Raw genomic sequence first — 26,321 nt, 5'->3', positions numbered from 1 at the left:
GCGCAGTCCATGACTCTATGAAGCTTTCAGTAGAGCCTCTGTCGATTAGCATTCAGTGGAATGTCCGTTTACCTTCACAGTCACTATAGAGTTGCTGAGCTGGTGAGGTTTGTCCTGATCTAGAACCATCGAGGCTAGGACTCTGAACTCCTAACTCGAGTGGCCCCCACCATCCTGGGTTGCCCATGGGTAAGATGGCGTCAACCTCGTGGCGCAGCAAGGTGGCTGCCCTCCTTCCATCTCTGACAATGATGGTGCCAAGTTTGAATTTGAGGTGCAGCAAGATGGCTTTTCACTCTGTTTTCTCGGATCCAACCTCCTTCGGCATGCTGCGCAGCAAGTCGGTTCAGGCAAATTCGGGGCCGACGGCTTGGGGCTGGAATTTGATTCAGGAGCGGTGCAGGCCATGGACTTCCCTGGGTTTTCCCTTGCGTGGTAAACCCTCACCTAATGTCCTTTCTTGCCACAGCTTGACAAACTGAGTCTTTAGCCAGACAACGAGATTGGGGGTGCTGGCTCTTGCCACAGAAAAAGCCCTCCCTAGTGTGGGAAGCGGCAGCCATTAGGATAGGGGTAGCAGGAGCAGCCAGTTCTTGGAAAGAGTCACCTGGGTGAGTGAGCTCACTAGTTTAGTCCTCGAGCTTGGCCTGTTCCAGTGACTGGCCAGTTCAACGTGGCTAGCCAGCCCCTTCTTACCCGATTCAAGCAGTCGTTGCTCATGTACCTTGAGCAGACCCCCGTGACTAGAGTGTCCAGGATCTGTTCTTCTTCATGAACGCGGCCTGTAGCTGCTTCATACCTGCACTTCTTGGTCATTGTTAACAGATCCAGCAGGTCATCATTGATGGTCTCTCCTAGCCATTGGTGATGTAGAGCGAGTCGGTGGCTCGCTAGGACTTTGTTTTGTGACTTAAGCTAATGAGCCTTCAAAGCTTCAATGGCAGCGTCATACATAGAGCAGTCCCTAATGACTGACAATAGGTGCTGGAGTAGGCCAATTGGCTCTTCGAGCCAGCACTGCCATTTATCGGATAATCGCGGATCTTTCCCTTTCAATAACCAATCCCAGCCTTATCTCCATAACCCTTAACTCCCCTGCCCACAAGAGCCTTATCCAACTCCCTCTTAAATATATCCAACGAATCCATCCCCACTACCATCTGTGGCAATGCATTCCACAGACCCACAACTCTCTGGGTAAAATAATTTCTCCTTATTTTTGTGTTAAATAGCACTCCCTGTATTCTTAAACGATGCCCTCTAGTCCTAGTCTCACCCATCATGTGCTCTGAACTCACCCTGTCAAGCCCTTTGATAATCCTAAATACGTCAATCATGTCTCCCCTCATCCTTCTAAACTCCATCGCATATAATCCAAGTCTTTCTAACCCATCTGTGTATGACAATCCTGCCATCCTGGGAACTAACCTTGTAAACCTCTGATGCACTCCCTCTATAGCAAGTATGTCCTTTCTTGAATATGGGGACCAGAACTGGATGCAATACTCAGGTAAGGTCTCACCAGGGCTCTGTACAACTGCAGGAGGGCTTCTCTACTCCTATACGCCAATCCCCTCTTTATGAAAGCCAACATCCCGTTCGCCTTCTTCACCACTTGCTGAACCTGCATGCTAGTTTTCAATGACTGGTGAACAAGTACGCCCAGATCCCTTTGCATTGCCCCACTCCCTAGCTTAGCTCCATTTAAATAATACTCTGCTCTCTTGTTTCTGCCTCCAAAATGGACAACCTCGCATTTACTCACATTAAACTTCATCTGCCATCTTTCCGCCCACTTCCCTAAACTATCAAGTCCCCGTGCAATTTCCTGACATCCTCCTCGCTCTTTACACTACCACCCAGTTTAGTGTCATCTGCGAATTTGCATGTGTAGTTATTTATCCCTTCATCCAAATCATTTATATAAATGATAAACAACTGCGGGCCCAACACTGACCTCTGCAGGACCCCACTCGTCACATCCTGTCATCCAGAAAATGAGCTGTTTATCCCAACCTTTTTTTCCTATTTCTCAACCAATTATCTATCCATGACAGCACCCTACCCCTGATACCATGCTACTTGATTTTGCAAACTAGCCTCCTGTGTGGCACTTTATCGAAGGCTTTCACCTTTCGTTCCTACCCTCGATACGAGTGCAGACATCCTGAGTTCATCAGTATGGAAGACATCTCTCGAAGTGTTCAGGTAGGCCTGGAAGCAGTCTAGCCAGTACGTGAACTCCTCAGCCATGTCGGGGGACAGAAGGTCCATCTTCAGCATACCTGGCTTGAGCAGCGCTTCCATCTTCAAGGGAATAAACTAATAAAATTGTAGCGTGAATAAAAGCTCTCACGACTGGAAGGAGAACATGCATTTTTATTAGCTTATAACTGAGGGTAGGGTTTTACAGTGCTCTTCAGAAGGGCTCAGGGTTTTGGCAGGAAACCAGGGTTATATGACGGGGCGGACCCAACCATCAGTATAACCCACCACCAGCGAATCTCAGTTCACTGTGGTGGGAAAGTTGGTAGCGCTATAAAGACTGAAAGGGGGGGGGGGGGGGAAGCAATGGCATTCCTGACTTCCCAGAAGGTCGTGCAACAGAGAAACATCTCTATGAATGCTCCTTGCATCCAGCCCTTTCTCTTTCGCACGGAATTCTGGGAGGGCAGGTCTGCCATCACTCTTTATAAATTGTGCATCTTTCCCCATGCTGTTTAATAATTGTCTTCTATTGATATTTATTGCTAGCACCTTCCCGCAGTCCCTTATAAAGTTTTATATATGTTGGCACAACAACAACTGGGGCTGAAGGGCTCATACTGTGTGTATATAAAACTTAATTATGTTATAATTAGGCATGATTAATTTTGTTCAAATATAAGATCATAATACATTGATTTGGATTTCGGGCAGGTCCACCATCACTAGATGCTTCATGACGTCACTGGTAGAAGGTAGAATAGTCTTAATCACAGGGATGGCCTCTTGCAAGTGTGAAAGTGTTCAGTGTCCCAGTTAGGGTGGTCAAATCTGGAAAGCCAAATGCCCATTCAAATCCCAGGACATTGAATGGCCAATTTACTGGGATGCAAGTGTGAAAGTGAAATTGAGATGTTATTGGAGGGGAGGGAAGTTTGCCTGATGTTCTGAGCTCCGTTCGCCACCACCTGGATTTTCTTCCAAATTTCAATGGAGCTGCTTACTGTGAATACACCTAGCTGGTATGCTTTTGATGGAGTACCTGTTGAAGTTGTTGGGGATCATGCTGAACTTCCTTTACCTTTTGAAAGAGGCTTAGAATGTGTTTTTATTTGCTGTCCCATCAATGTAATTTTTCTTGGTCCAGTCTGAAAATGTTCTCTCACATGTACTTATATTTACTACCTCCATTTCATCACTACTGGTTTGGACAGGAATGCATGTTGGCTTTGCCCTCCACAAGTCTATGGTCAGCTCCTTTCTCTTACTGACATTAAAAGAGATGGTTATTTTGGTGCCATGCTACTAGACTCTGGATCTCCTTCCTGTATTCTGCCTCATTCATTGTTTGCTATTTGGCTCTGACTGTTAAGTCATCAGCGAACTTCAAGGTGAAACAAGAGAAGATGAACAAGATAGACTGATATTGATTAAGAGAGGGATGAAGCCTTGTTAATTGTAACTAATCCATCAGGAGAAAAAGTAGAAAAAGGATAGGAGTGTGGAGAATAAAGCTGTGACCATGAGATGTCATTTAAGTGGTTGATGACCACAATCACTTTTTATTCAGCCCAGAGGAATTGCTCTGTATTATAGTCAAAATATGCAATACTTAATTTCTGTACGCTATTCTTTGGGCTTTGGTGTCCACACATGGTCACAATGTCATGTTGGCTGAACTGCTGATTGCCTTTAGATGCACTAAGCTGATTTCAAGAATGGCGAGTCTTTTTTTGACACTGGAACTAATTGTAGCTGAAATTTGCTTTCAAAAGCTCCAGAGAAGCATGAATCAAAGAGCGACTGAGCTTAACCCCTTTGAATCTTCTATCAGTGGACTGGAAAGGACAAAATCACAATTGGAATTGCTGAGGGGAAAAAAAATCCTGCTTGATGGATCTTAATCCATCACTTATTCCTCTGGTCCTGTGCACAAATGTTGCAGCCTCAGGTTTTGGTGGGGATGGGAGATGAGAATGGCAAAAAATGAAGATAGTTTAAAAAAAAATTAACTTTTTTTATATTACTGGAAGGGACAATTTGTTTGCTTTTTGTGCGTTGAATCTGTGGCATTGCCTGTAGGATTCTGCCTTTTATGTTCACAGGGTAATCTTGCTTGTATTTTTGTTTTACTAGGTCAGATATCAGTGTCCAGTCGAGGTCACTGATCTCTTGTACAGAAACTTTGCAACAGATGGTTTAATAATACAGGTATTGCCATTCTTCATTCAATAAAACGTCTTGGCATCCATTTCATTTGTATGTTTAAAGTAGTCTGTTAACTACTTTTAAGGGTTCTGCAAGTTGAAACTAAATTATATGGTTACCTTTTATAATGTTTTCAGTTGAATTTAATAAAAGTAAAATATCTTGAAGTTCCGACTTCATCTACTTCTAATTAGTCCACTCAAACTGAGGGAAAATCTGGGAAAGATTGGCATGGTGAATAAATTTGTAGTTAATTTGCATTGGGGTCTATGGAATCCTTTCAAATCACAAACAAGGAAACAATACACCAAGAAATGGATGAAGAGAAATGAATAAAGTTTTAATAGAGTCTTTGGTTCAAAGCAGAACTGAGAGTTTAAAAAAAAGGAAATTCACCAATTTGAGAGCCAAACACATCTGAACACAGAACATGTTTTTTTATATTAGCAAGAGAGACGTAACATTTAAATAAGTTCAATATAAAGTTCCTAAAACAATTAAATTTCTGAAACTTGCAGTAGATAGAACATAGAGCATCACAGTACTCTACAGGCCCTTCGGCCCATGAAGTTGATGATTTTAATGCCACCAATTTTTTTTCTTGCACTCTGGTCTATCTTTTGTATTTATTATCACTTTTTAATTTCAATGAGTACTAATGTATCTTTTAAACAAATTATCTATTTGGCTACAGCAAGTAGGAATTTCAGTGCTTATCTACATGTGTACAATGTCAATGACAGTAAACTTATCATTAAATTGTAAGAAAATATTAGAGCCATATAGATTTCTGTTAACTTATCCTTTCAATCTGTAGTTGGGATACTGAAACTACTTTGGGAAATATGATGATTAAATGTGCACATGATAAAGCACAATGCAGAAGCTACAAGTTGCACCCTGTATTCCTGTTAAATACTTTAAACCTGCAGCTTTTCGTTGTTTGGTCTGTGTAGCATTTACATGGATGCTAGAGTTTCTCTAACATAGGAAAGAACCCATTATCCTATGGCTGCTCTATCTTGAAGTTACAGAATAATGAATAGCTTGACGAAGGGCTCAGGCTAGAAATATATCTTTGATATATCTTTGCCTTCTATAGATACTGTGGTACCTGCTGAGCTTCTCCAGCACTTCTATGTATTTACTACAATCACAAAGTCTGCAGACCTTCTGGTTTCACTACAGAATAATGCCTTGTTCAGGGCTTTGTTTTTGAGTTCTGATTTTACAAGTGGTACTGCCCCCGCAGTCTACTTGTGAAGCAAAGATTGCACCTGGTGGCATGCTCTCAATTTAGAGTGGACCGACATAGTACATGGGTTTCTCGCGCTATCTCTGCGATCTAGCACCTAAGGAGTTTGGTTGATGCCAGATAAGTGAATTTTCTGATTGCTTAAGATAGCGGGTTATGTGATTGGCAAACTGACTGGTGGTGGTGCCAATTTTAAACTTCCATTTTTTTTAACCTATTTATTTTATCTTTTTTTTTTGTTGGTTGCTTGAATTTCAAATAAAGGGGATTTTTCTGTAAAAACCAAACATTAGATTTGCAATGTTTTAAAGGCAGAGGTGCTGCATTTCAAATCTACCAAATCTAAAAATACATCTATCCAAATTAAGGAAAGTGTGGATGAGAAGGCTTGATGATGGTTAGAGGTCACACTACAGTCGTCAACATGGTGCTGCAGAAGAGCAGTATACAACCTGTTTGTCTTTCAAGCTAGTGCTTTAACAAAATATTAATTTCTGATCGTACTGCCTGAGAAGTTATGGGTCCTTAATGATTTTGAAATGGTGCCTTGATAATTAACGGGTGTGTCAATGAAAAGTTATTACTATAATTTGTCTAATATGGGTAGCTGTCCAGTGTAAGGGATGACGGTGAAAGTGGTGGACGAGGATATAATTTATTTTAAAGAAAAGCAGTGGAGTTAAACTGCAGGAAGGCAAGCAAAGAAGTGAAAATCAAAGAAGGGGCAAGATTAGATGGTACAGTTAGTAGTGACTCACCTAGGCTCAGTTCTGAATCGAGCACTGACTGTGTGAAGCCTGCTTCGAACATAGAACATTGCCACATAGTACAGAGCATTCAGCCCACAATGTCCTCTACGACAATCTAATTTTTCCCTACCTCACACCCATAACCCTCTATTTTTATTGAATCCATGTGCCTATGTTTTTTTTAAAATGTCCTTGTATCAGCTTCCATCTCTCAAAACCCCCCCCCCCCCACTTCTTCCCCCAAAACCAAAGAAAGCATTTCAGGCACCCATCTTTCTTTGTAAATAAAAAAAAATTGCATTTACTATCCCCTAACTTTTCTCCACTCACCTGAAACAGGTCCTCTGGTATTTTTCCCCAGGAGAAAGAAAAAGGTCATCCACTCTATTTAAGGCCCTCATAATCTTGTATATTTTTAAGTCACCTCTCATCCTTCATCACTCCAAAGAGAAAAGCCTTTGCTCTTTCAATCTTGCTCATAAAACATGTTCTCCAATCCAGGCAACCACCTGTTAAATCACCTCTGCATCCTCTTCAAAGCATCTACATCCTTCCTGTGATGAGGTGATTAGAATGGAACACAACACTTCAAATGTGGGCTCACCAGAGTTTTATTGGCTGCAATATTACCTTGTGGCTCTTGATTATCTCCCAACTAATGAAAGTCAGCACACCATGTGCCTTCTTAATCACCCTATCAGATTGTTGGGTATTGTTTTCTGCCACATTTGTTATATGAGGATCCAGGTTACACTGCACAGAGATTCACTGCTTCACTCCTGGAACTGCACAGAATTGATGGCAAATGACAATCAAGAGACTTGCGACTTATCATCACTTGTGTGCTTGTTTGGTGTGTTGGTGACTGTTGAGCAAGTGGTTGATTCTCAGTTGTTCCTGAAATGAATCTGGGCAGTAAGTGCTGCCTTGTTACTTGAGAGAAGAAACCTTGTGATCTGGATGGTATTAGATAATCAAAGTTTGTGTTTGCAGCAGTGGGCCAATCGGTTATCCACTGGTCGCATGAGCATTGGCAGCCTTTGGATTTTCCACAACCATAATAAAACTCCATATGCTTGAAGAGGAAAGGAATCTGGATTGAAGTTGATGGGTGAAAGGATTAAAAGGAGATAAAGGAACAACTTTTCCTTATGAGTGATGGAGAGGGAATTCTCTGCCTCCACTGGTTCTTTTAGGCAGGTGATAGAATCGGTTAGAATCACTACACTTCAGAAGCTTTTTGACAGATATTTAAATAAGCAAGGGTGTGGACTATATGGGAATTAATGTGGACAAAATGGTTGTCAGAGACATGGTGGGCCAAATGACCTTTTTCTGTTCCAGGTAACTGGCTCTATAATCATTCTGTAAGGTGGATATACTCCACAATAAATGATACTCCACAGTAACATTTACTTCAACTCTACAGGTGTTGCTTGACTTTTTGCATTTTTTTTAGCATGGACTGTTGTTTGTTTTTTGTCGGGTTTGTAGATTTTAGTTTTCAATCCATTCCTGCTAACCGGTGAAAACCTGTTAGCATTAAGTCTCTTTAAACCTACCAATGATCTCTTAAAGTCAAAAAAAATGTGTAGATGCTGGAAGTTTGAGATAAAAACAGAAAATGCTGTGAATGCTACAAATCTGTGACAAGAGAACCTTTTGGTTCTATGACCCTTTGTTGGAACTAATTGTGTTTCTCAAGTGGCTGGACTAGAATTACTCCAAGTTCTAACTTTCTATTCCTTTTGTATTTGTCCAGTGCATTGCCTCAATAATCTGTTGTATATATATTTTGTATAAAGTCAACATGATTTGCTGTGTTTATTTTGCTTCTGTGCATAAACTGAAGAGCTATTTATGACTCTTTCCCTTACACCCAAGGTGGATTTGTTTGTACTGGTGAATTTTCTTGTGGAGTATATTTCATTAGACATTCTAATTTCTTCTGGTGTACTTCAGATATCTTTACTTGGAACTGAAATTAAAACATAAAATACCACAACTTCTCTGCAGGTCAGGCAGCACCTGTAGAGAGAGAAACAGCTGCAAACCTTATCTAAAACCTTAACTGTTTCCTTCATCACAAATGCTCTTTGACCTGATTTTCTTGGTATTTCTGCTTTTATGCCAAACTGCCATGCAAATGGAAGCAGGAGTGTTTACTTCTGTGTTCTCTTCCTCTTTTTTTCCTCATCTGTTTTTCTCTTATTGTTTATTCTTTCCCGTATTTTTATTCATGTTTGTTCCCCCCTCCTTATCCCCTCCCATCTCAAATTTTTCACATCCCCTCCTGTCTCTATTTCTCGTTACCTTGATTATCTATTATTTTTTTCTTTTTTTCCTTTCTATCTGACTTCTCATGGCATATGTTTGCACCTTCCTTGGTTTGCTTGTCTGAACAATTTTTGGGAAGTGAGAATGTGAATCAATTGTCAATCAAGTTTTAACCCTTACCCCTCCTCCACATGGGTTGGGAGATGGGATCACCACTGTCCCTTGGTTTATTCCGACTATTTTGTGTCCTGCAAGAGGAAAGATACTGTGTCTAGTGAATATTACAAGGCCTGGGTGATTTGAACACAATGTGTGTACTGTATACAAGGCATAAAGCTAACAACGTTTGAGCACGTGAGCAGTGAATGTGAGTCTTGATGGAGGTTGTTGGGAGATTAGTGACAGTGTTGGAGATGAACCAACAGGTGAGACTGGATGAGAAGAGTGTGCGGTTTGGAATTGCATTCACTTGTGTGTGGTCATACTAAGTTTCAGGCTCTCGAGACCTATGTTGTTTGACTACATTGACCTTTAAGGCTTCCCTGTGGATACTGGACATCAATATATTTTACATTTTGGCTTCACATTCCTGAATCCTTCCCACTGTGAAAAGCATGAGAATTATTCTTAATTTAATGATGAAATACAAATATATTACACTAGAGAATATGCCAACATGATAAGAAAAATTAGCATAAAGGATACACTGACCTTGTTAAATGGGTGTGTGATTTAACTTGAGGCAGTTAAAAACATTTTTTAACAGGCAAGTTTTTTTAGTCCTTCAATCTTTACCTGCTCAGTAATTTATTTGATAATTTTGAATTTATTCACTGACAGGATGTAAACATTAGAATCAATATCATCCTTAATTATCCTTATTTAATCCCTAAATTGAGGAAGCAGTTAAAGATTAACTATATTTGTGGTTTTGAAGGTTCAGACCAGACTCTAAAGATGGCTGATTCCTTTCCCTGAAAGAAGCTAGTTAAAAAAAAATCCCATATTTATTTAATTACATGAATCTAAATTATCTGGTGGGATTTTAACTCTTGTCTCAGGATCACTTGTCCAAGTTTCTGATTGTTAATCTTGTATCTTAGCTATTATACTAATTTTTTCTTTTTTTAAACCAGGTTCTGTTGACCTGGACAAATGTTTTGACCAGAACACTGCTTTCAGACCATAATTCATTGTTGATAAATAAAAATGTGTCCAATTAATCTATTAACCTTGGACCAGGGTCCTTTATTTTTAGATTTTATTGGATTTATCTTACCTTTATTGATGATCTCCTGCAATAAAGGCCTTGAACATATTTCATGGAAAGTAGGTTGATCTATATTTGTGTCTTTTTGGGCCTTTTTCCCCCCCCTCAACTTTGATTTATTGTTTATCAATCCCTTCTCTCGCTTACATTTTTCATCATTTGGATGGGAATTGCTATTAACCAGTTTGTTTTCTCTTCTTTGCTAAAATTGGTGAACTTTTCTTGAGTCATTACCATTCACTTTCTGCATGCAGTTGTTTTCCCTCTTGGTGTAGTTTCTCATTATTTGATCTCCTTGTTGAATAGGTTTCAATATATTTTTGCTTCTGAAGCAGAAGTTCTTTTTATTTGTGACTTTTCACTGAACTTCTGAAAGAACCATAAAACAGATTTTTGGCTAATGTGGAAATAATATTTTTTAAAAATCAAGCAACTAATTTTGTGTTTTATTTTGCACTCAGCTGAACCAATTCTCAATATATTTATATATTATGATTTTGATGTTGGTTTAAATCAGAACTTTTAGTGCTTGTGTTTTACCGTTCACTAATCCTGACCTGTGAAAGGCGTTTGGTGGTTTGGCCCCTAAAGCTGGTTGATACCTAGTAGTATTTTAATGAATACCCAAAGGCCTAGCTTTATGAAAACTGATCGTGTACACATAACTTTAGACCCAGATGCACTGGAATTCTTGAAAGCTGCCCATTGCTGTTCTTGAACTTGATGTGTGGCATTTGTAATATTGGTAGCGCCTGGTCTCTGAGGTGATCCTGGTTTATTTGCATTGGTTATAACCGCATGATCAGTTTAAAGTCTAGTCAGCTTTCTGAGCAGGGAGTACAATTAGGAGGTAAAATTCCTTCTGTTATGGGGAAATTCAGCAGGTCAAACAATGTACTTTATATTACCAAAGATAAAGAAAATCTTGATGAAGGGCTCAAGTTCAAAAAAACTGGTTATGTTTATCTTTGTTTTATAAAGTACACTCTTTGACCTGCTAAGTTTTCCTAGCTTAATGATTTTACTTCAGTCGTGGTGTTTGCAGACTTTTGTGTTTTACTCCTGGATAGGAGAGATGTTGTTTTGAAGGGTAGCAACAAATCGTTTTAAAACTACGTTATTAATGCAAAAATAAACAGGTTTTCTTTTGTAATATGAAATGAATTTAAGTTGCACTTCAGTGTTTAATTACTGAAGAGGCTTTCTCTGGAATTGAATGTGCACTTTCATTGGAAACCTTGCAGATTAATAATGTACTACTCTCTTTTGAATTTTGAATAATCTGGGAGTCAAACCTGTATATTTTAAAATAAATTGGTTGAAATTGGTATTTACACTGGCAGACCTGTTTTATAACTTTAGCCAGTATTTTATAAAACAAATGAACATTTTATTTAGCTTACAATTTGTAGGAAAGATAAGTGCTTAATGGATTTTGAAATGATGGCCTCAGTTTTCATTTGTGTATAATGGAGCCCACTGGCATTTTATCAAAGCTTATGTATCAGCATAATGAAGAGGAGAATGGAATTCTTAACAATTCCTGACAGATAATATATTTCATGTATTTGGTCGTTGCTTTTTGATTTTGTTTCAAATTATTTTTCTGGAGGTGAGGATATGCTGTGCGCCTGTAGGGGCAGAAACTGGTGGGAATAATTCATCTTGTGACACGTGATAGCAAAAAGACCATTGTTTGGGACTTTTAAGGGAAGTGCCTCTGAACCGTTGACAGGGTTTGCAATGTACGTTGGTGGTGGGATGGAGGAAGAAGGGGCAAATGATCCTAAATTGTAATAAGTGGTCATTTGACCATTAATAGAATGGTTCAAACATTCAACGCATGTTCTGAGCTTCACAAATCCTGTAGATTCTTCATTTAATTGCAGTGAAATTGACTTCTCCAACTTGGTTATTCTTTCATATCCCTTCAAAAGATGTATACCTCCTTCCTGGCTCTCCTTTTCCCCCAGAGGTGACGACAGCATATAAAAGGCAAAGCTTGACTGCAAGTTTGACAGGTAAAAAATTAAGACTTTGAGTTAAAACTAGTTAGAAATGTTAAAAAGCAAATCGTAAGACATCCCACAGATACTTGATGGGGGCTGGGGGCGGGAGGGAGAGGGGTGTGTGGTGAGGTAGTTGATATATTGATAGTAATTTTTCAAAATTGATAAACATTCCATCAGAATGGAAAAAGGAAATGGGCTTCCTTAACTTGAAAAAGGACAGAGACGAATGCAAGAAACAGACCAATAAGCAAAAGACCTGTCATAGGCATAAGGTGTTAGAAGCTATGAATAAAGATACCAGAGTAGGGCACACAAAAATATTTAATAATTATTAGGAAAAGTTGATTTAATTTTGAAAGTGGAATTGTATTTGACTAATTTATTGGTGTCCTTTTTTTTTTAAAGATGTGTTGAGATATACTCAGATTTCAAAAATCATTTAGGGAGGGTACCATGGAAAATAAATTCTTGTATAGAAGGTAACATATTGGCTGGTTTTGAAGACTGGCTAAATGGTAGGAAACAGTAAGCATAAATGGGTCTTCCTTTGGAATGGTGGATTTGCCACAAGGATCAGTGCTGGTGCCTGCACTAGATACAATTTTTGTAAGTGACTTGAATGAGGGAATTGTAGGTATGGTGACTAAGTTTGCTGAGGGCATAGAGCTAAGTAATACAGCAATTGTAGAGAGGATGTTAGGAGGGTACCAAACAACATCGATAGGTTAAATGTGTGGGAAAAGATTTTCCCAATGGAGAATACTGTGCAGAAAATGTGAAGCTGATCATTTTGGCAGGCATTAATTTTTTTAAAAAACGCATCATGTTAGCAGTGAGACATTGCAGAGATCTGAGATGCAGTGGACTTGGTGAATTTGAGTACATGATTTACAAAAGGCTAAGATCAGGTACCAGATAAACGGAAAGCTAACAGAATATAATTCTGTTTGGCGGCACGATTAATGTTGTAGTTGGCACAACACCATTACAGCACCAGTGTCCCGGGTTTGAATCTGGTGCTGTCTGTAAAGAGTTTGTGCGTTATCCCCGTGTCTGTGTGGGCTTCCTCCGGCTGCTCTGGTTTCCTCCCACATTCCAGATGTATGGGATTAGCAGGTTAATTGGTCAGATGGGTGTGTGTGGGCTAGTGTTCAGAAGGCCCTGTTATATCTCTGAAATTAAAAAAAAATTCTTAAAAATTAATTTTTTAAAATTAATATTATTACTTATTGCTAGGGAAATTGAAAACAGAAGTAGAAAGATTATGCTTCTGTCTTGCAGGGCATTGCCACATCTGAAAATCTTGTTGAGTGCTGATCTCCTTAATTACTAAATGATGTTAATACATCGTAAGCAATTCAGGGAAGGTTTTTTTTTAGTTTAATGCCTAAATGGAATGGATGAGTTACTTTTAGAGAAGGTTGGACAGGCTTGGCTGGTTTCCAACGGAGCTGAGAAGAGTAGTAGTGACTTAACTGAGACATACAAGATCTTGAAAGGTCATAGTGGATGTGAAGAGAATGTATAGATCACTGTTTAAAGAATCACACATTTAAGACAAAGATGAGACAAAACTATTTATTCAAGGATTGAGTCTGCTTATGCTGTTCTTCATGAATGTAGCTTCTGGATGCTTTATATACCTTTAAGGCAAGATGGATAGGTTTTTCAAAAGCAGAGTCTGAAAGATGTGTGAAATTGAGGATATAATCAGATTAAGCATAATATTAAATGGTGGAATAGTCTCAAGAGGCTGTGGCCCAGTCCTGATCCAAGTCTACATATAATTGGCAAAAGAACCAGAGCATTGCAGGGAAAACTTTGTTATAAGTGTTTAAGGTCTGGAGCATGCTTTCACAGATGATAGGGAAGTTAGGTTTAATTGTAGTATTCCACATGGAGGTGGTAAATGTTTAAATATAAGAATTTAATGGGTTATGTGGAAAGGGAGGTGAAATGACCAAAGTGGAATGACTCTTGCACAAAGTTAGAATGCAGTTGATGGGCCAAATGATTTTTCAGTGATTATTTTTTCTCTCTTGATGGATCTGCATGTTTTTGGAGACAATTCGGAGCAGAGCAGGAAAAAATCCATGTTGATACGAGACTGGAGTCGCAAATAGACCAGACCAGGAATGGATAGATGATTTCAAGTTCAAGTATATTTGTCATCCTTTTGTACCAGTATAACCAGATGAAATAACATTCTCCGGTCCACGGTACAAATCATGTGTACAGACATAATGCACATGCAGACAAACAAAACATAAATGCAGTACATGCGTAGATATATTAAAATAAATATTATTAATAAATAATAGACTCAAGGAGCATTGTTTTAGTAGTCAATCAGCAGTATCACTGCTCATGTAAAGAAGCTGTTCCTCAGCCTGGTGGTTCTGGCTTCGATTCTTCTGTATCTTATTCCTAATGGAAGTAACTGAAAGCTGTTGTGTATTGGAGTGGTAAGGGTGCTCCCTGATATTGTAACCCATTTTAAAAGTTAACTTAAAGGAATATCATTTTAATTTTTAATGTGATGAAATGTGGTTTATCAAAAGAATAAAACATTTTAACCACAGTATTAATCCATTAATTGCAGGGATTCTTTTCATTTTTTTCTATTGGGTGTCCAGGGAGAGTTGATAATAAATTTTAAAAATCATCCATTTATAGCGAATGGTAGGCATAAACCACAATAAAACTTGGAGCCTTTTCAATGGGCTCAAGTGAGGGGGGGGGGGGATCTTATTGAAAAAATGATTCTAAGGGGTTACATCATGGAAGTTGTGAAGATGCTCCCTCATACAGGGGAACCCTGAAGAAGTTCAGAGTATAGTGGTCATTTCATGCAAGAATGGTGAAGAGTGGCATTTTTGGTCAATAGAGGGGATTATAAGGACCAAGTTGAGATCAAGACAAGTTTCAGATGATTCTTACTGAATGATGGCGTATGCTTTGCGCTTAAATGGGTGTATGTAGCAAATGCCCCATTAGAACCATAGAACATTACAGTACAGAAACAGGCCCATTGACCATTCTAGGCTGTGCTGAACTGTTTTTCTGCCTTGTCCCACTGACATTCACCCAGTCAATGGCTCTCTATACCTCTCCCATCTGTCCAAATTCTTCTTGAATGTTAAAATTGAGCCCACATTTATCACTTCAGCTGGCAGCTTGTCCACATTCTCATCACTCTATGTGAAGAGGTTTCCCCTATACCTTTCTCCTTTCACCCTTAACCCATGTCCTCTGGTTTGTATCTCACCTACCCTCAGTGGAAAAAGCCTATCTACATTTATTCTGTCTAAATCCCTCATCTTTTTTTGTTACAGAGTTCTGTGTTGTGTATTGGCTTATGTGTTGTGTGGTTTTATGTTTAAAAGTGACAGTTTGCCTTAGAGAGCCAAGGTGAAGGTGGATTGCTGAGAGAGTGGGAGACAGACTGAGCATGTGCAGAAAATGAAAAAAAATATTCTGGACTTGGACGATAAACCAAGTGGTGCTGTGGAGTGGAAGAAGGCCCAGAGCATGAGTCATGGTCTGGAGGACAGTTTAGAATGTTGGGATTTCAAAAAGGAGGAACATTCCAAAGGCAGCCAGAAGGATCCGGACCAAGCCAGTGGTTCCTCTCTCTGCAAGCAACACAAGAAGACAACTTTGAATTTTGTGCTCTCTCTCTCTCTCTCTCTCAAAGATCTTTTGGCTTCAGTTTACCAAACAAACTGAAGTTTGTTCATGATCTTTGCTTCAGTTGAGATCGAAGTTTTGTGAGTCTTGTGTGTTTCGTATTTGTTTTGTGTCTAAGTTTTTCTATGGGCTGGTTGGAACTATAACTTAGACTTCAATTACATATGTTATACTGAGGCTGGAGAATTTATTAGTTTTACACTGTTATAGAGATTTGCATAGTAACCATTGGGCATTGTTATAAAAGGGGAGATTTTGAATTAAAATTTGAAGGTGAATTTTTGTTAATAAAGTAATTGTTCATCTTTACCCCTGTGTGATATGCCTTCTTTGTGGTTGCTGGTTCGATCTTGTAACATTTTAATCATTTCTATCAAATTTCCCCTCATTCTTCTTCTTTCCAGGGAATAAAGTTTTAATCATGCCTTTCCCAAAGCTCAGTTTCTGAAGTCTGTGCCACATCCTAGTAACTCTCTGCACTCTTTCAATTTTATTTCCTGTAGTTAGGTGAACAAAACTGCACACAATCCTCCAAATTTTGCCTCACCAATGTCTTATACAACTTTAACATAACATCCCAACTCCTATACTCATTATTTTGATTTATGAAGGCCAATACGCTTAAAGCTTTCTAAACAACCCTATCTACATATGATGCCACTTTGAGGGAACTGTGTATATGTAGTCACAAATCCCTCTGTTGTACGGTGCACTTCAGTGCTCTACCATTTACTGTATATGTTCTTTCTTGGTTTGTCCTTCCAAAATGCAACACCTCACACATTTTTTGAAATTTAAATTTAGAAATACAACATGGTAACAGGCCATTTCAGCCCAAGAGTCCGTGCTCAATTTTCACCCAATTAACCTCCACCCCTGATATGTTTCGAATGGTGGGAGGAAACTGGAGCCCCTGGGTAAAACCCTTGCAGACACGGAAAGAACATATAAACAGTGTGGGATTCGAACCCCAGTCCTGTCACTGGCGCTGTAAAGGCATTGTGCTAACTGCTACGCCAACCATGCTGCCCCTTGTCTGCATTAAATTCCATCTGCCATTTTTTCCAGCTGGTCCAGATCCCTCTGCAAGCTTTGAAAACCTTCCTTGCTATCTACAACACCTCCAATCTTAGTGTCATCTGCAAACTTGCTGATCCAATTTACCACATTATCATCCAGATCATTAATATAGATGACAAACCACAATAATCCCAACACTGATCCCTGAGTCTAACTACTAGTCACAAGCCTCCAGTCTGGAGAAGCAATCATCTACCACTACTCTCTGGTTTCTTGCATATAGCCAGTCGAATCCAGTTTTCGACTACTTCACCATAAATACCAAATGTCTGAACCTTCCTGACTAACCTCCCACGTGGGACCTTGTCAAAGGGCTTACTGAAGTCTATGTAGATAACATCCGCAGCCTTTCCTTCATCAACTCTCCTGGCAACATCCTCTTAAAAACTCTAAGATTGGTTAAGCACAACCTACCGTGCACAAAGCCATGTTGACTATTCTCTAATTAGTCCTTGGTAATCCAAATATTTGTATATCTGATCTCTTAGAACACCTTTGAATAATTTAACTCCGACTGACATCAGTCTCACCAACCTATAATTTTCTGGATTACTTTGGAGCCTTTTTTTTAAACACAGAACAACCATCCAATCCCCTTGCACCACACCCATGGCTGAGGACATTTAAAATTGGATGATTAATTAGCCTTGCAAGTCTGGTCAGTTTGGGGATACAAGCCAGCTTCCTGTATGGATTTTTAAGGCATTTTAAGTAACCACAAAACTTTCTGTTTGGCTGAAGAATAATTTGTGGATAACACCCTGCAGCATTGGCACTAGGCCTTTTTACACTGCAGTGTAAAAGATTCTCAGGAAATTTTCCCGGGAACCCTCCTGTGAGCCTGTGGTATGGAAAGGTTGGCCCAGGAATTTCAAATGGGCCTGTGGTTCTGGGTAATTTTCCCAGACCACCCTCTCCCTGCGGTGTGAAGAGCTAAATGGGTGGACAGGGGAAAAGCCCCGTGACATCATCGCTCGTGTGCTGCATTACATAGGCGATTAAAATTAAAACATACTTGCCTCTGAAACAATGGGCTGCTTCGGCACAGCACAATGCGGGATGAATGGTCGTCCTCGTTAACCGTAATCCCTCATGCAGCTGGATTTCCCAGAGAAGTTGCAGCTGCATGAGGAATTATGGGAAATGAAATTGGCCATTCATTCAGCATTGTGCTGCCGTCATGACGTGGGAAGGGAAGTTGGGAGGGGTTGAGGAGGGATCTGGCAAGTGACAGATGGATGGGGTGGGGGGGAACTTTCTCTTAGACCCCCCCCAAAAAAAAAATTGCTGAGGTTGGCCAATGCATGAGAATTTGGACCCTGGTGTGAAAAGTCTGGGAGATCCTGAATTCCTGGGAATTTCACTGGGACAAAGTAGGGTTGCCCATGGTGTGAAAACTGCTACTGAGTAAATACGGGATTTGAAGAAAGATCATTGATCTGAAGCGCTAACTCTATTTTTCACTCTTCATAGATGCTGCTTGACCTGTTGCCTATATGCAGCATTTTCCATTTTTATTTCCATTATTGGGTGAAATGGCCACAAACAGCATTACTATTGACCAAAATCTGAGGTGAAAAATATTGTCCAAAGATGAGTTGGGTTGTATCTTTTCTAATAACTCTACTTGTGACAGATGCAAAACCACATATGTTTTGTTCTTGTTCATCCTTAGAAATCTATTGGAAAGAAAATTTTAATATCTTTTCAATTGTATTTCAGGTGGAGATACGATCCAATGTAATAACTGCTCTTTTTGGGGTTATTGAACCAGACATAGAGAGTTTTTCTATACCTGCGCAATGGGTTGTGGCCTTCTCTACATTGTTGGCTAGAAGAACCATTTTATTCAAATGGAAAGCCTCTAGACCTCCAACAGTGTTTCAATGGTTCTCTCATCTTGTCCTGTTTGAATTTAGAAAAAAATTAGATATCATGTATAGTATTTGATTGATCGATGAAATTTGAAGATGCATGGTGACCTTTTATGTTTTATTTTCATTTGATTTATAATATTTTTAATGTGATTAGATGTACGCATTCTTCCAGATGAGATGTAGTTTTACCTTGTTTTTTGATGTATGAATCAAAAGCTACAAAATATATGTAACCCTCAGGATAAGCTGCTCAGATGATTTTGGTTTTCATTTGTTTCAATTAGTTTTCGTGCGTGTGTGTGTATGTACAATGTCTATTGAACATTCCAGTGTGGTATTATATACCATACACTGCAACAGTTGTATAGTCATCTAGTGTTGGGAAACATCTTTGCGTGCCAGGATGGTTGGGGTATAATTTCTAAGATTTATGAAATTGACAAGGATTTACAGTCCTTGAATGTTTTCAAGGGGGTTTTGAAATATTTTTATGAAAATAAATTAGTTTTCTTTGATTTCTATCTTTATTCTTCCTGGTACTGACCAGATATTTGTTTTAATCTCTTGTAATTAACTTGGATTTTATTTAGTATTAAACAAATAAATCAAGTCCCTGCAGATTTTGTCCTTGTTATTGATACAGTATTTGCTTCATATCGAGCATATTGGGCATGGATCCAGCATGTACTTGGCCAAACAAAGAAAAATTCTACCCTGCATTGTAATGTGTTTTCTGATGTCCCAGTGGTGGATGAATTGTTAATGCTGGCAGAATGTTGACAGGAAAACCAGCTTGTATCAGTTTTACTGTTCACTGTGCAGGTTACAATTGTACTGCAGGGAGATATGAAGCTGCAGTAATCTTGAATCTGAGGTAATAAGATACAGGATTCCATTTAGTGTCAACCACACATAATGCACAAAAATCCTTTTCCTTTGTTTGCCCTTTAAAGGCACATAAAGAACCAAGTTCTGATGTGACAGAAAAAAATGTTCTGCTGTAGGAAACAATCTGACGAGCCTTATATTTTTACATGATCAGATGTACTAGGAGTGGAGATGAGCATGCAGCTCAAATTCAGAAGGGAACGTGAAGGTTAGGCATAATTGTAAACAAAATAGAGAGTGCAGAGAAGGTTCACGAGAACATTGACAGGATTTCAGGGTCTGAGTTACAGGGAAAGGTTGTGCAGACTGGGGCTTTTTTCTCTGGAGCGTAGAAGATTGAGGGTGGACTTGATAGAGGTGTTTAAGATTTTAAAAGGGACAGACGGAGTAAATGTGGATAGGCTTTTTCAATTAAGAAAGGGGGAGATTCAAACTAGAGGACATGGTTTAAGATTGAAGGGGGAAAATTATAAGGGGAACATGAGGGGAAATTTCTTTACGCAGAGGGTGGTGGGGATGTGGAATGAGCTTCCGGCAGACGTGGTCGAGGCGGGATCATTGGTTACATTTAAGGAAAGACTGGATCGTTACATGGATAGGAGGGGACTAGAGGGGTATGGACCGAGTGCTGGTCAGTGGGACTAGGAGGGTGGGGATTTGCTACGGCATGGACTAGTAGGGCCGAACTGGCCTGTTCTGTGCTGTAAGTGGTTATATGGTTATAATCAAAAGAGATGGCTCATGATCAAAAACAAAAAAGAGCAGCAAAGCTTTATGATCCTGATTACTGGAATGGCAGGACTAATGTATGAAGAGAGATTGGGGCCATTAGGCTTTTATTTTCTAGAATGAAAAAGGATCTCATAGAAACTTGCGAAAGTCAAATTGGACTGCTCAGACTTGAGATGGGATGGGTTTGCCCAATGATTGGGGGATTCCAAGATAATGTCGCAGTTGGAGGATGAGAGAGAAGCAACTTAAGACTGAGATAATTTTTTTTACCCGGATACTAGCATTTGATCGTTGAAAGCTATAGTCATTGGAAGCTTCACTCCTTTTTTGCCCTCCATCCATATTTTTGCCAAACTTTTATAGGCTCGCGGCACTCATCTGCATATGTGCAGACACAGAATGAAACAGAAATAGGAACGCAGCCGGTTTTGCATAGGAAGTAAAGATATATTGCCGATGTTTTGGGCTGAGCCCTTCAAGGTAGAAGCAAAATGCAGGAAGGTGTTTAGATAAGGACTGGAGAGAGAAAGGGAGACAAATAGTATGGGGAGGAGTCGAGGCCAAAAGGTGTTATTTGGCTATAAGAGGAATGGTGAAAATTGATTTTGGCTCTGTGAAAGGAGAAAGGAGTGGACACAGAGAGAGCGCTCCCTGCAAAAGGTGGAGAGGGGAATATGTGTATGGTGGTACCTGTATGCACCCTACTATACCTGAATTTTTGCTGGCTACGTGGAGCAATCCATGCTACAATCTTACATAGGCAAGGCCCCTCAACTCTTTCTCCACTATTGACAACTACTTTGGTGCTGCCTCATCCACCCATGATGAGTTTGTTGATTTTATCGACTTTGCTGCTAACTTCCACTCTAATCTCAAATTTACTTGGTCCATCTCTAGCAACACTCCCTTTTCTCAATCTCTCTCTGCCTCCATTCTGGAGAGAAACTCTCAACAGACACCTTCTACAAACCCACCAACTCCCACAGCTACCTCAACTACACCTCTTCACCCCCTGTCCCCTGTAAAGGTTCCATTCTTCTTTCTCAATTCATCTGTCTCTGTCGCATCTGCTCTCAGGATGAGGTCTTCCATGCCAAAGCATCAGAGATATCCTCCTGATATCGTGACTTTAACTTGACTATGATCAACTTGGCCCTCGTTTGCATATTCTCCATTACCTGCACATCTGCTCTGGTCCCCTCTACTCCCATAAGGACAGGATTCCCCTTGTCCTCCCCTACCACCACCCTCCACGTCCAACATATCCTCCTCTGCCACTTCCACCACCAACTACACGATTCTGACCACCAGACAAATATTCCTCTCTCCTCCCCCCTCCCATCTGCAGGAACCACTTCCTTGTCCACTACTCCCTCCTACCAACTGTCCCCTTGGTACCTACCCCTGTAACCACAGATGCTTCACTTGCACCCACACCTCCTCCCTCACTACCATTTCCCCCAGTATGCACATGCGCACGCCCTCGCTTGTGCTCGCTCTCTCTCCCCTTTTCCTTGTCTCCTTTCACAGAGCCAAAATCAATTCTCATCTTTCTTCAGATCATATTCAATTAACACGTTCTGGCTTTTGGTCTGGATTCCTCCTTCTCCCTTTCTCTCTCCAGCTTTATCCAGATGCCTTCCTGTTTTTTAAAAAAATTTATCTTGAAGGAGGGCTCAGGTGATGTATCTTTACCTTCAATGAGCACTGTGAGACCAGACGAGTTACTACAATATTTTTGTGTGTTTTTACTACAATCACGGCATCTACAGACTTTTGTGTTACACTGCAGAGGTACAGAGACAAATACCAATCCCCATCAAGTCAAATTTTAAATCTATTTTTGTAAATCCACCCACTGGCCACAATAAATGAAATTTATTTTAAAAAGCGAAATCTGAAACAAAAACTAAAAATGCTTGAACTGTTCAGTAGGTCAGGTATATCTATAGAAAGGAAACCAAGCTAATGTCTTGGATTGAAGACACTTTGTCAGAACAATAGTGTGGATCCTCTTAACATAGGCTCTGCTATTGGTGGTGTGCCCTCTGTTGCTGTGCAGGCTGGACCTTCTGGATTTGTTTGTTCCTGCAGTGTCTCTTGTGTTTTCAGCAGGCTCTTTTGATTCCTCCTCAATATTTGATCATCCTCTGTTCTGACAGTGTAGGATCTTGGATTTACTTCCTCCAGAATAGTGGCCTTTTTGTTCCAAGTGTGGGAATCACTTAGTTTCTGTGTCATGTTGTGCCAGTGACCCTAAGCTTCTTGTTGACTTGTCATAGATTGCTTTTAGTCTCCATTGCAGACACTTTAGTTTCTGTTTGACATCTCTGTTCTTGTTTGGGCATGCACAGTAGGGAAGTGTTGTGCATAGTCTACATCCCATCAGAAGTTCAGCGGGTGACATGCCATGTTCAAGTGGTGAAGACCTGTTACTCAATCGAGCTGGATACAGATCTGAGCCGCTGTCTAGTGCAATAGTTTTCAAACTGCCCCTTAAACTCACATTCTACCTTAAGCAATCCCCATGCCATAAGTGCTCTGTGATTGGTAAGGAATTGCTTAAGGTGGTATGTGAGTAGGAAGGTAAGGTTGAAAACCACTGCTCTAGACCTAATTGTTACTGAAATATTTTGCTTGAGAAAAATTGTTATTGGTCCATTTTCTTTGGAGTTATGAAACTGTGCACATAGCAAGTCAATTATGTATGATAAAGCAGTGGTTTTTAAACCTTCTTTCCACTCACATACCACATTAAGCAATGCTTGAAATTGTTTAAAAATCAACACTAAAAGAAAAATACAGTATACAAATGAATTTCTTTGTGATAAAATTACCTGCATGGTAGTTTGTTGCCTCTGTGCATCTGCAGGGCTTACGTATGCATGCACGCGCATAAAAGCCTGCTAAGTTTAAAAGGTTTGAGAGAGTCCGAATCCTCGGGTGGCAAACATATTTTTGGACTTTTACTGCATAATGGCGCAGGATGTCGCCATTCAACCTGTGGAGTCTTTGCCACATATTTCGGAGGGCAATCCCGTTAGATCATTTCCCCCACTGACTCTGTCATCACAGAGACTTGCTACAAGAGGGACATGATTGACTGTTCAATGTTCCTGTTTTGTTTTCAATGGTTTAGAGTAGGAGGTAAAAGAGGTGAAGGAATAGCATTGCTAATCAGGGAGAGTGTCACAGTTGCACTTGGAGAGGACTGAATGATAGGCTTAACTGATGAGGTAGTGTGGGTATAGATCAGATATAAGGAAAGTGCAATCACTCTGATGGGGCTACACTATAGGCCTCCTAATTGTCATGGGGAGGTGGAGGAACAGATTTGTTGAGGAATCATGGAAAGTTGCAAAAGCAGCAGGGTTGTCACAGTGGGTGACTGTCATTTCCCCAATATAGCCAGAGCTATAGACAAGGCAGAATTTATTGAATTGGGAAATAAGCCCAGCCAAGTGATTAAAGTTTTAGGAAGGAGACTTTTTGGGAATGGTGATGACTCCCTTAAGATTCAAGATAGCAATTGGTAAGGATGAGCTTGAGTCTTGAACAAAAGTACTAAACTTGGGGGGGGGGGGGGGGGGGGGCGGCGGCATATTATAGTGATTAGACAGGAGCAATGGGGAGTAAAATGGGAACAGCTGTTATCAAGCAAGTTGATTGATATGCAGGAGTTGTTTAAGGACCAACTAATTAGATAGAGTCCAGCAAGTTCCAGTGTGAAAAAGGATAGGGATGGCCAGATAAGAGAACCTTGGATGCTGACAGAGGTCATGAACTTAATCAAAAAGATAAAGGAGGCATGTGTAAGGATCAGGCAGCTACAGTCAGACAGAGCTCCAGCGGGATATAAAAATTGTACGAAAGTGCTCAAGCGGGGCATTAGGAAGGTCAAGAATGCCATGAACTGTCTTCAGTGAGCAGAATGAAATAACCCAAGGCATTTTTTACTTGCATTAAAAATGAGGATGATGAGGGAGAAGATGAGACCACTCATGGGGATGAAGTTATGTAACTTGAGCTTGGTGTCTGAGGAGGCAGGTGAAGAATCTATAGGGGTCGCCTTCTGCATGTTAACCTCCTCCATCACCGCCAGTCAGAGCCCCAAACATTTTTAAAGCCAAAAATATGTTTAATTTGCTTTCAATTATTTACAAAAGGAAAACCGTTAAGAGTCTGTTCCCCCTTGAGGAGTCACGTGATGGAGTAGTGGCCGGACGGAGAACTCCAGCCCTCTCCAGAAAAGTCGGGAAAAACAAGAGAAAATACAAAGGCACAGAAATAAAAGTTAAAGAAAAGTGAGTATAAAGGTGGAAAGAAGATGGAGACAAAAAAAGAAAATCAAAATCAACGGTAAGAAGAGAGGAAGAGAAGACAACGGAGGAAAAAGGTGAAGGCCTTACCTGTCCGAAGAGGCCCGCTGTGGAGAGAGGAGCCCACATCCTCAGGTCGGTAGAAAAAGAACTACAACAATGGCTCGCAGAGCCGAGTAAAAGTGCGCATGCGCGATGCGCATGAACAAAAACACACCGACGGGAGGGGGGACCAGCTGGGGAGTCGATCTCCACAGCCGGCAACGACAGCTGCAGAACACCTGCAGCAAGAAGAGACCACAGAAGACAATAGAAACAAGAAAGAAGAGAAGGAAAGGGCAACAAAGAAACAACAGATGGCCAACCCAGAGGAAGAAGAAGAGGAAGAATACAGTGAAATAGATGAAGGGAAAGGCAAGGTAAAGGATATACTTTCTCTTGTTAGAGGATACATGGAGTCATTTAAAGAATGGCAAACACAGGAATTCAATGATTTAAGAAGAAGAATAAACAACACAGAAGAGAAAGTGAATAAAATAGATATGACCTTAACAGAAATGGGGAAAAAAATGGACAAGATGGAAGATCGGGCAGTAGCAGCAGAAATGGAGGTAGAAGACTTAAAAAAGAAATTGGAGGAATCTAATAAAAAAAACTAAAGAGACACAAGAACTACTAGCTCAAAAAATAGATATAATGGAAAATTATAACAGAAGAAATAACATAAAGATAGTGGGCCTTAAGGAAGATGAAGAAGGCAAGAATATGAGGGAGTTTATAAAAGAGTGGATCCCTAAGACCCTAGGATGTCCAGAACTACAGCAAGAAATGGAAATAGAAAGGGCACATAGAGCATTGGCCTCTAAACCACAACCACAACAAAAACCAAGATCTATTTTAGTAAAATTCCTAAGATATACTACAAGAGAAAAGGTACTGGAGAAGACAATGGAAAAAGTAAGAGAGGGCAACAAACCACTGGAATATAAAGGGCAAAAAATCTTCATTTATCCAGATATAAGTTTTGAACTCCTAAAGAAGAGAAAAGAGTTCAATACAGCAAAGGCGATTTTATGGAAGAAAGGGTATAAATTTATACTGAAGCATCCTGCGGTATTGAAAATATTTATTCCAGGACAACAAAACAGACTATTCTTGGATCCAGAAGAAGCACGAAAATTTGCAGAACAATTACAAAAATAGACTGAGGGATGAAGACGGGTAATGAGAGTAAAAATGATCACGAAATGATATGTATGTGGGTAAAGACAAAAATAGACTGAGGGATGAAGACGGGTAATAAGGGTAAAAATGACCACGATTGATATGTATGCGGGTAAAGTGGTATAAGAGTGAATAGAGACAATGTGCATACGTGAATGTATCTGTAATTAGAGGAAAATATAGATAGTATAGACAAGAATTAATAAGGGAAGGTAATGGAATAGAGAGAATAAGGAGGGAATTAAAAGAGTGACCTTTGTGACATGTGAAAAGTGAAATCTTTTCTGGGGGGGGGGTGGGTGGGGGAAAATAGCGGTCACTGCAAAATCAGTTGACGCTTGCGAGTGGATTCGCAAATCCAAATGGAGAGGGGAGATGTGGTTGTCCGACAAGGGATAAAGGACAACTCAGGAGGGGAAGGGGAGATTGGGGATAAAGAAGATAGAAATAGGAGAATAAGGAAAATGTTGGATGTTGTAGGAATGTTGCCTTGTAAAGAGTTGAAAATAAGAAAACAGAAATGGAAAAGGAGGAA

The 26,321-nt window shown here is 40.0% G+C and overlaps 1 protein-coding gene across 10 annotated transcripts in view; it reads left to right on the top strand.

The window, feature by feature from the left end:
* The window catches only part of LOC138763897 (microtubule-associated serine/threonine-protein kinase 4-like), a 588,435-nt gene that overhangs the window by 85,065 nt on the left and 477,049 nt on the right, over nucleotides 1-26,321 (top strand). For 9 of the 10 annotated variants that reach the window (XR_011357883.1, XM_069938918.1, XM_069938908.1 and 6 more), the window contains exon 2: nucleotides 4,342-4,416. The exons of the other annotated variant lie outside the window; for it this stretch is intronic. Coding sequence is in view for 8 of the 9 variants with exons in the window: in XM_069938918.1 (XP_069795019.1) it covers nucleotides 4,342-4,416 (75 nt within the window). In the remaining variant the exon portion in view is untranslated. The remainder of the gene's footprint in view (nucleotides 1-4,341; nucleotides 4,417-26,321) is intronic. 10 annotated transcript variants of the gene reach the window in all.

The sequence above is a fragment of the Narcine bancroftii genome, chromosome 1, assembly GCF_036971445.1.
Source record: "Narcine bancroftii isolate sNarBan1 chromosome 1, sNarBan1.hap1, whole genome shotgun sequence".
NCBI lineage: Eukaryota > Metazoa > Chordata > Chondrichthyes > Torpediniformes > Narcinidae > Narcine > Narcine bancroftii.
The sequence above is the reverse complement of the archived record's forward strand: the minus strand, read 5'-3'. Positions and strand labels throughout refer to the sequence as shown.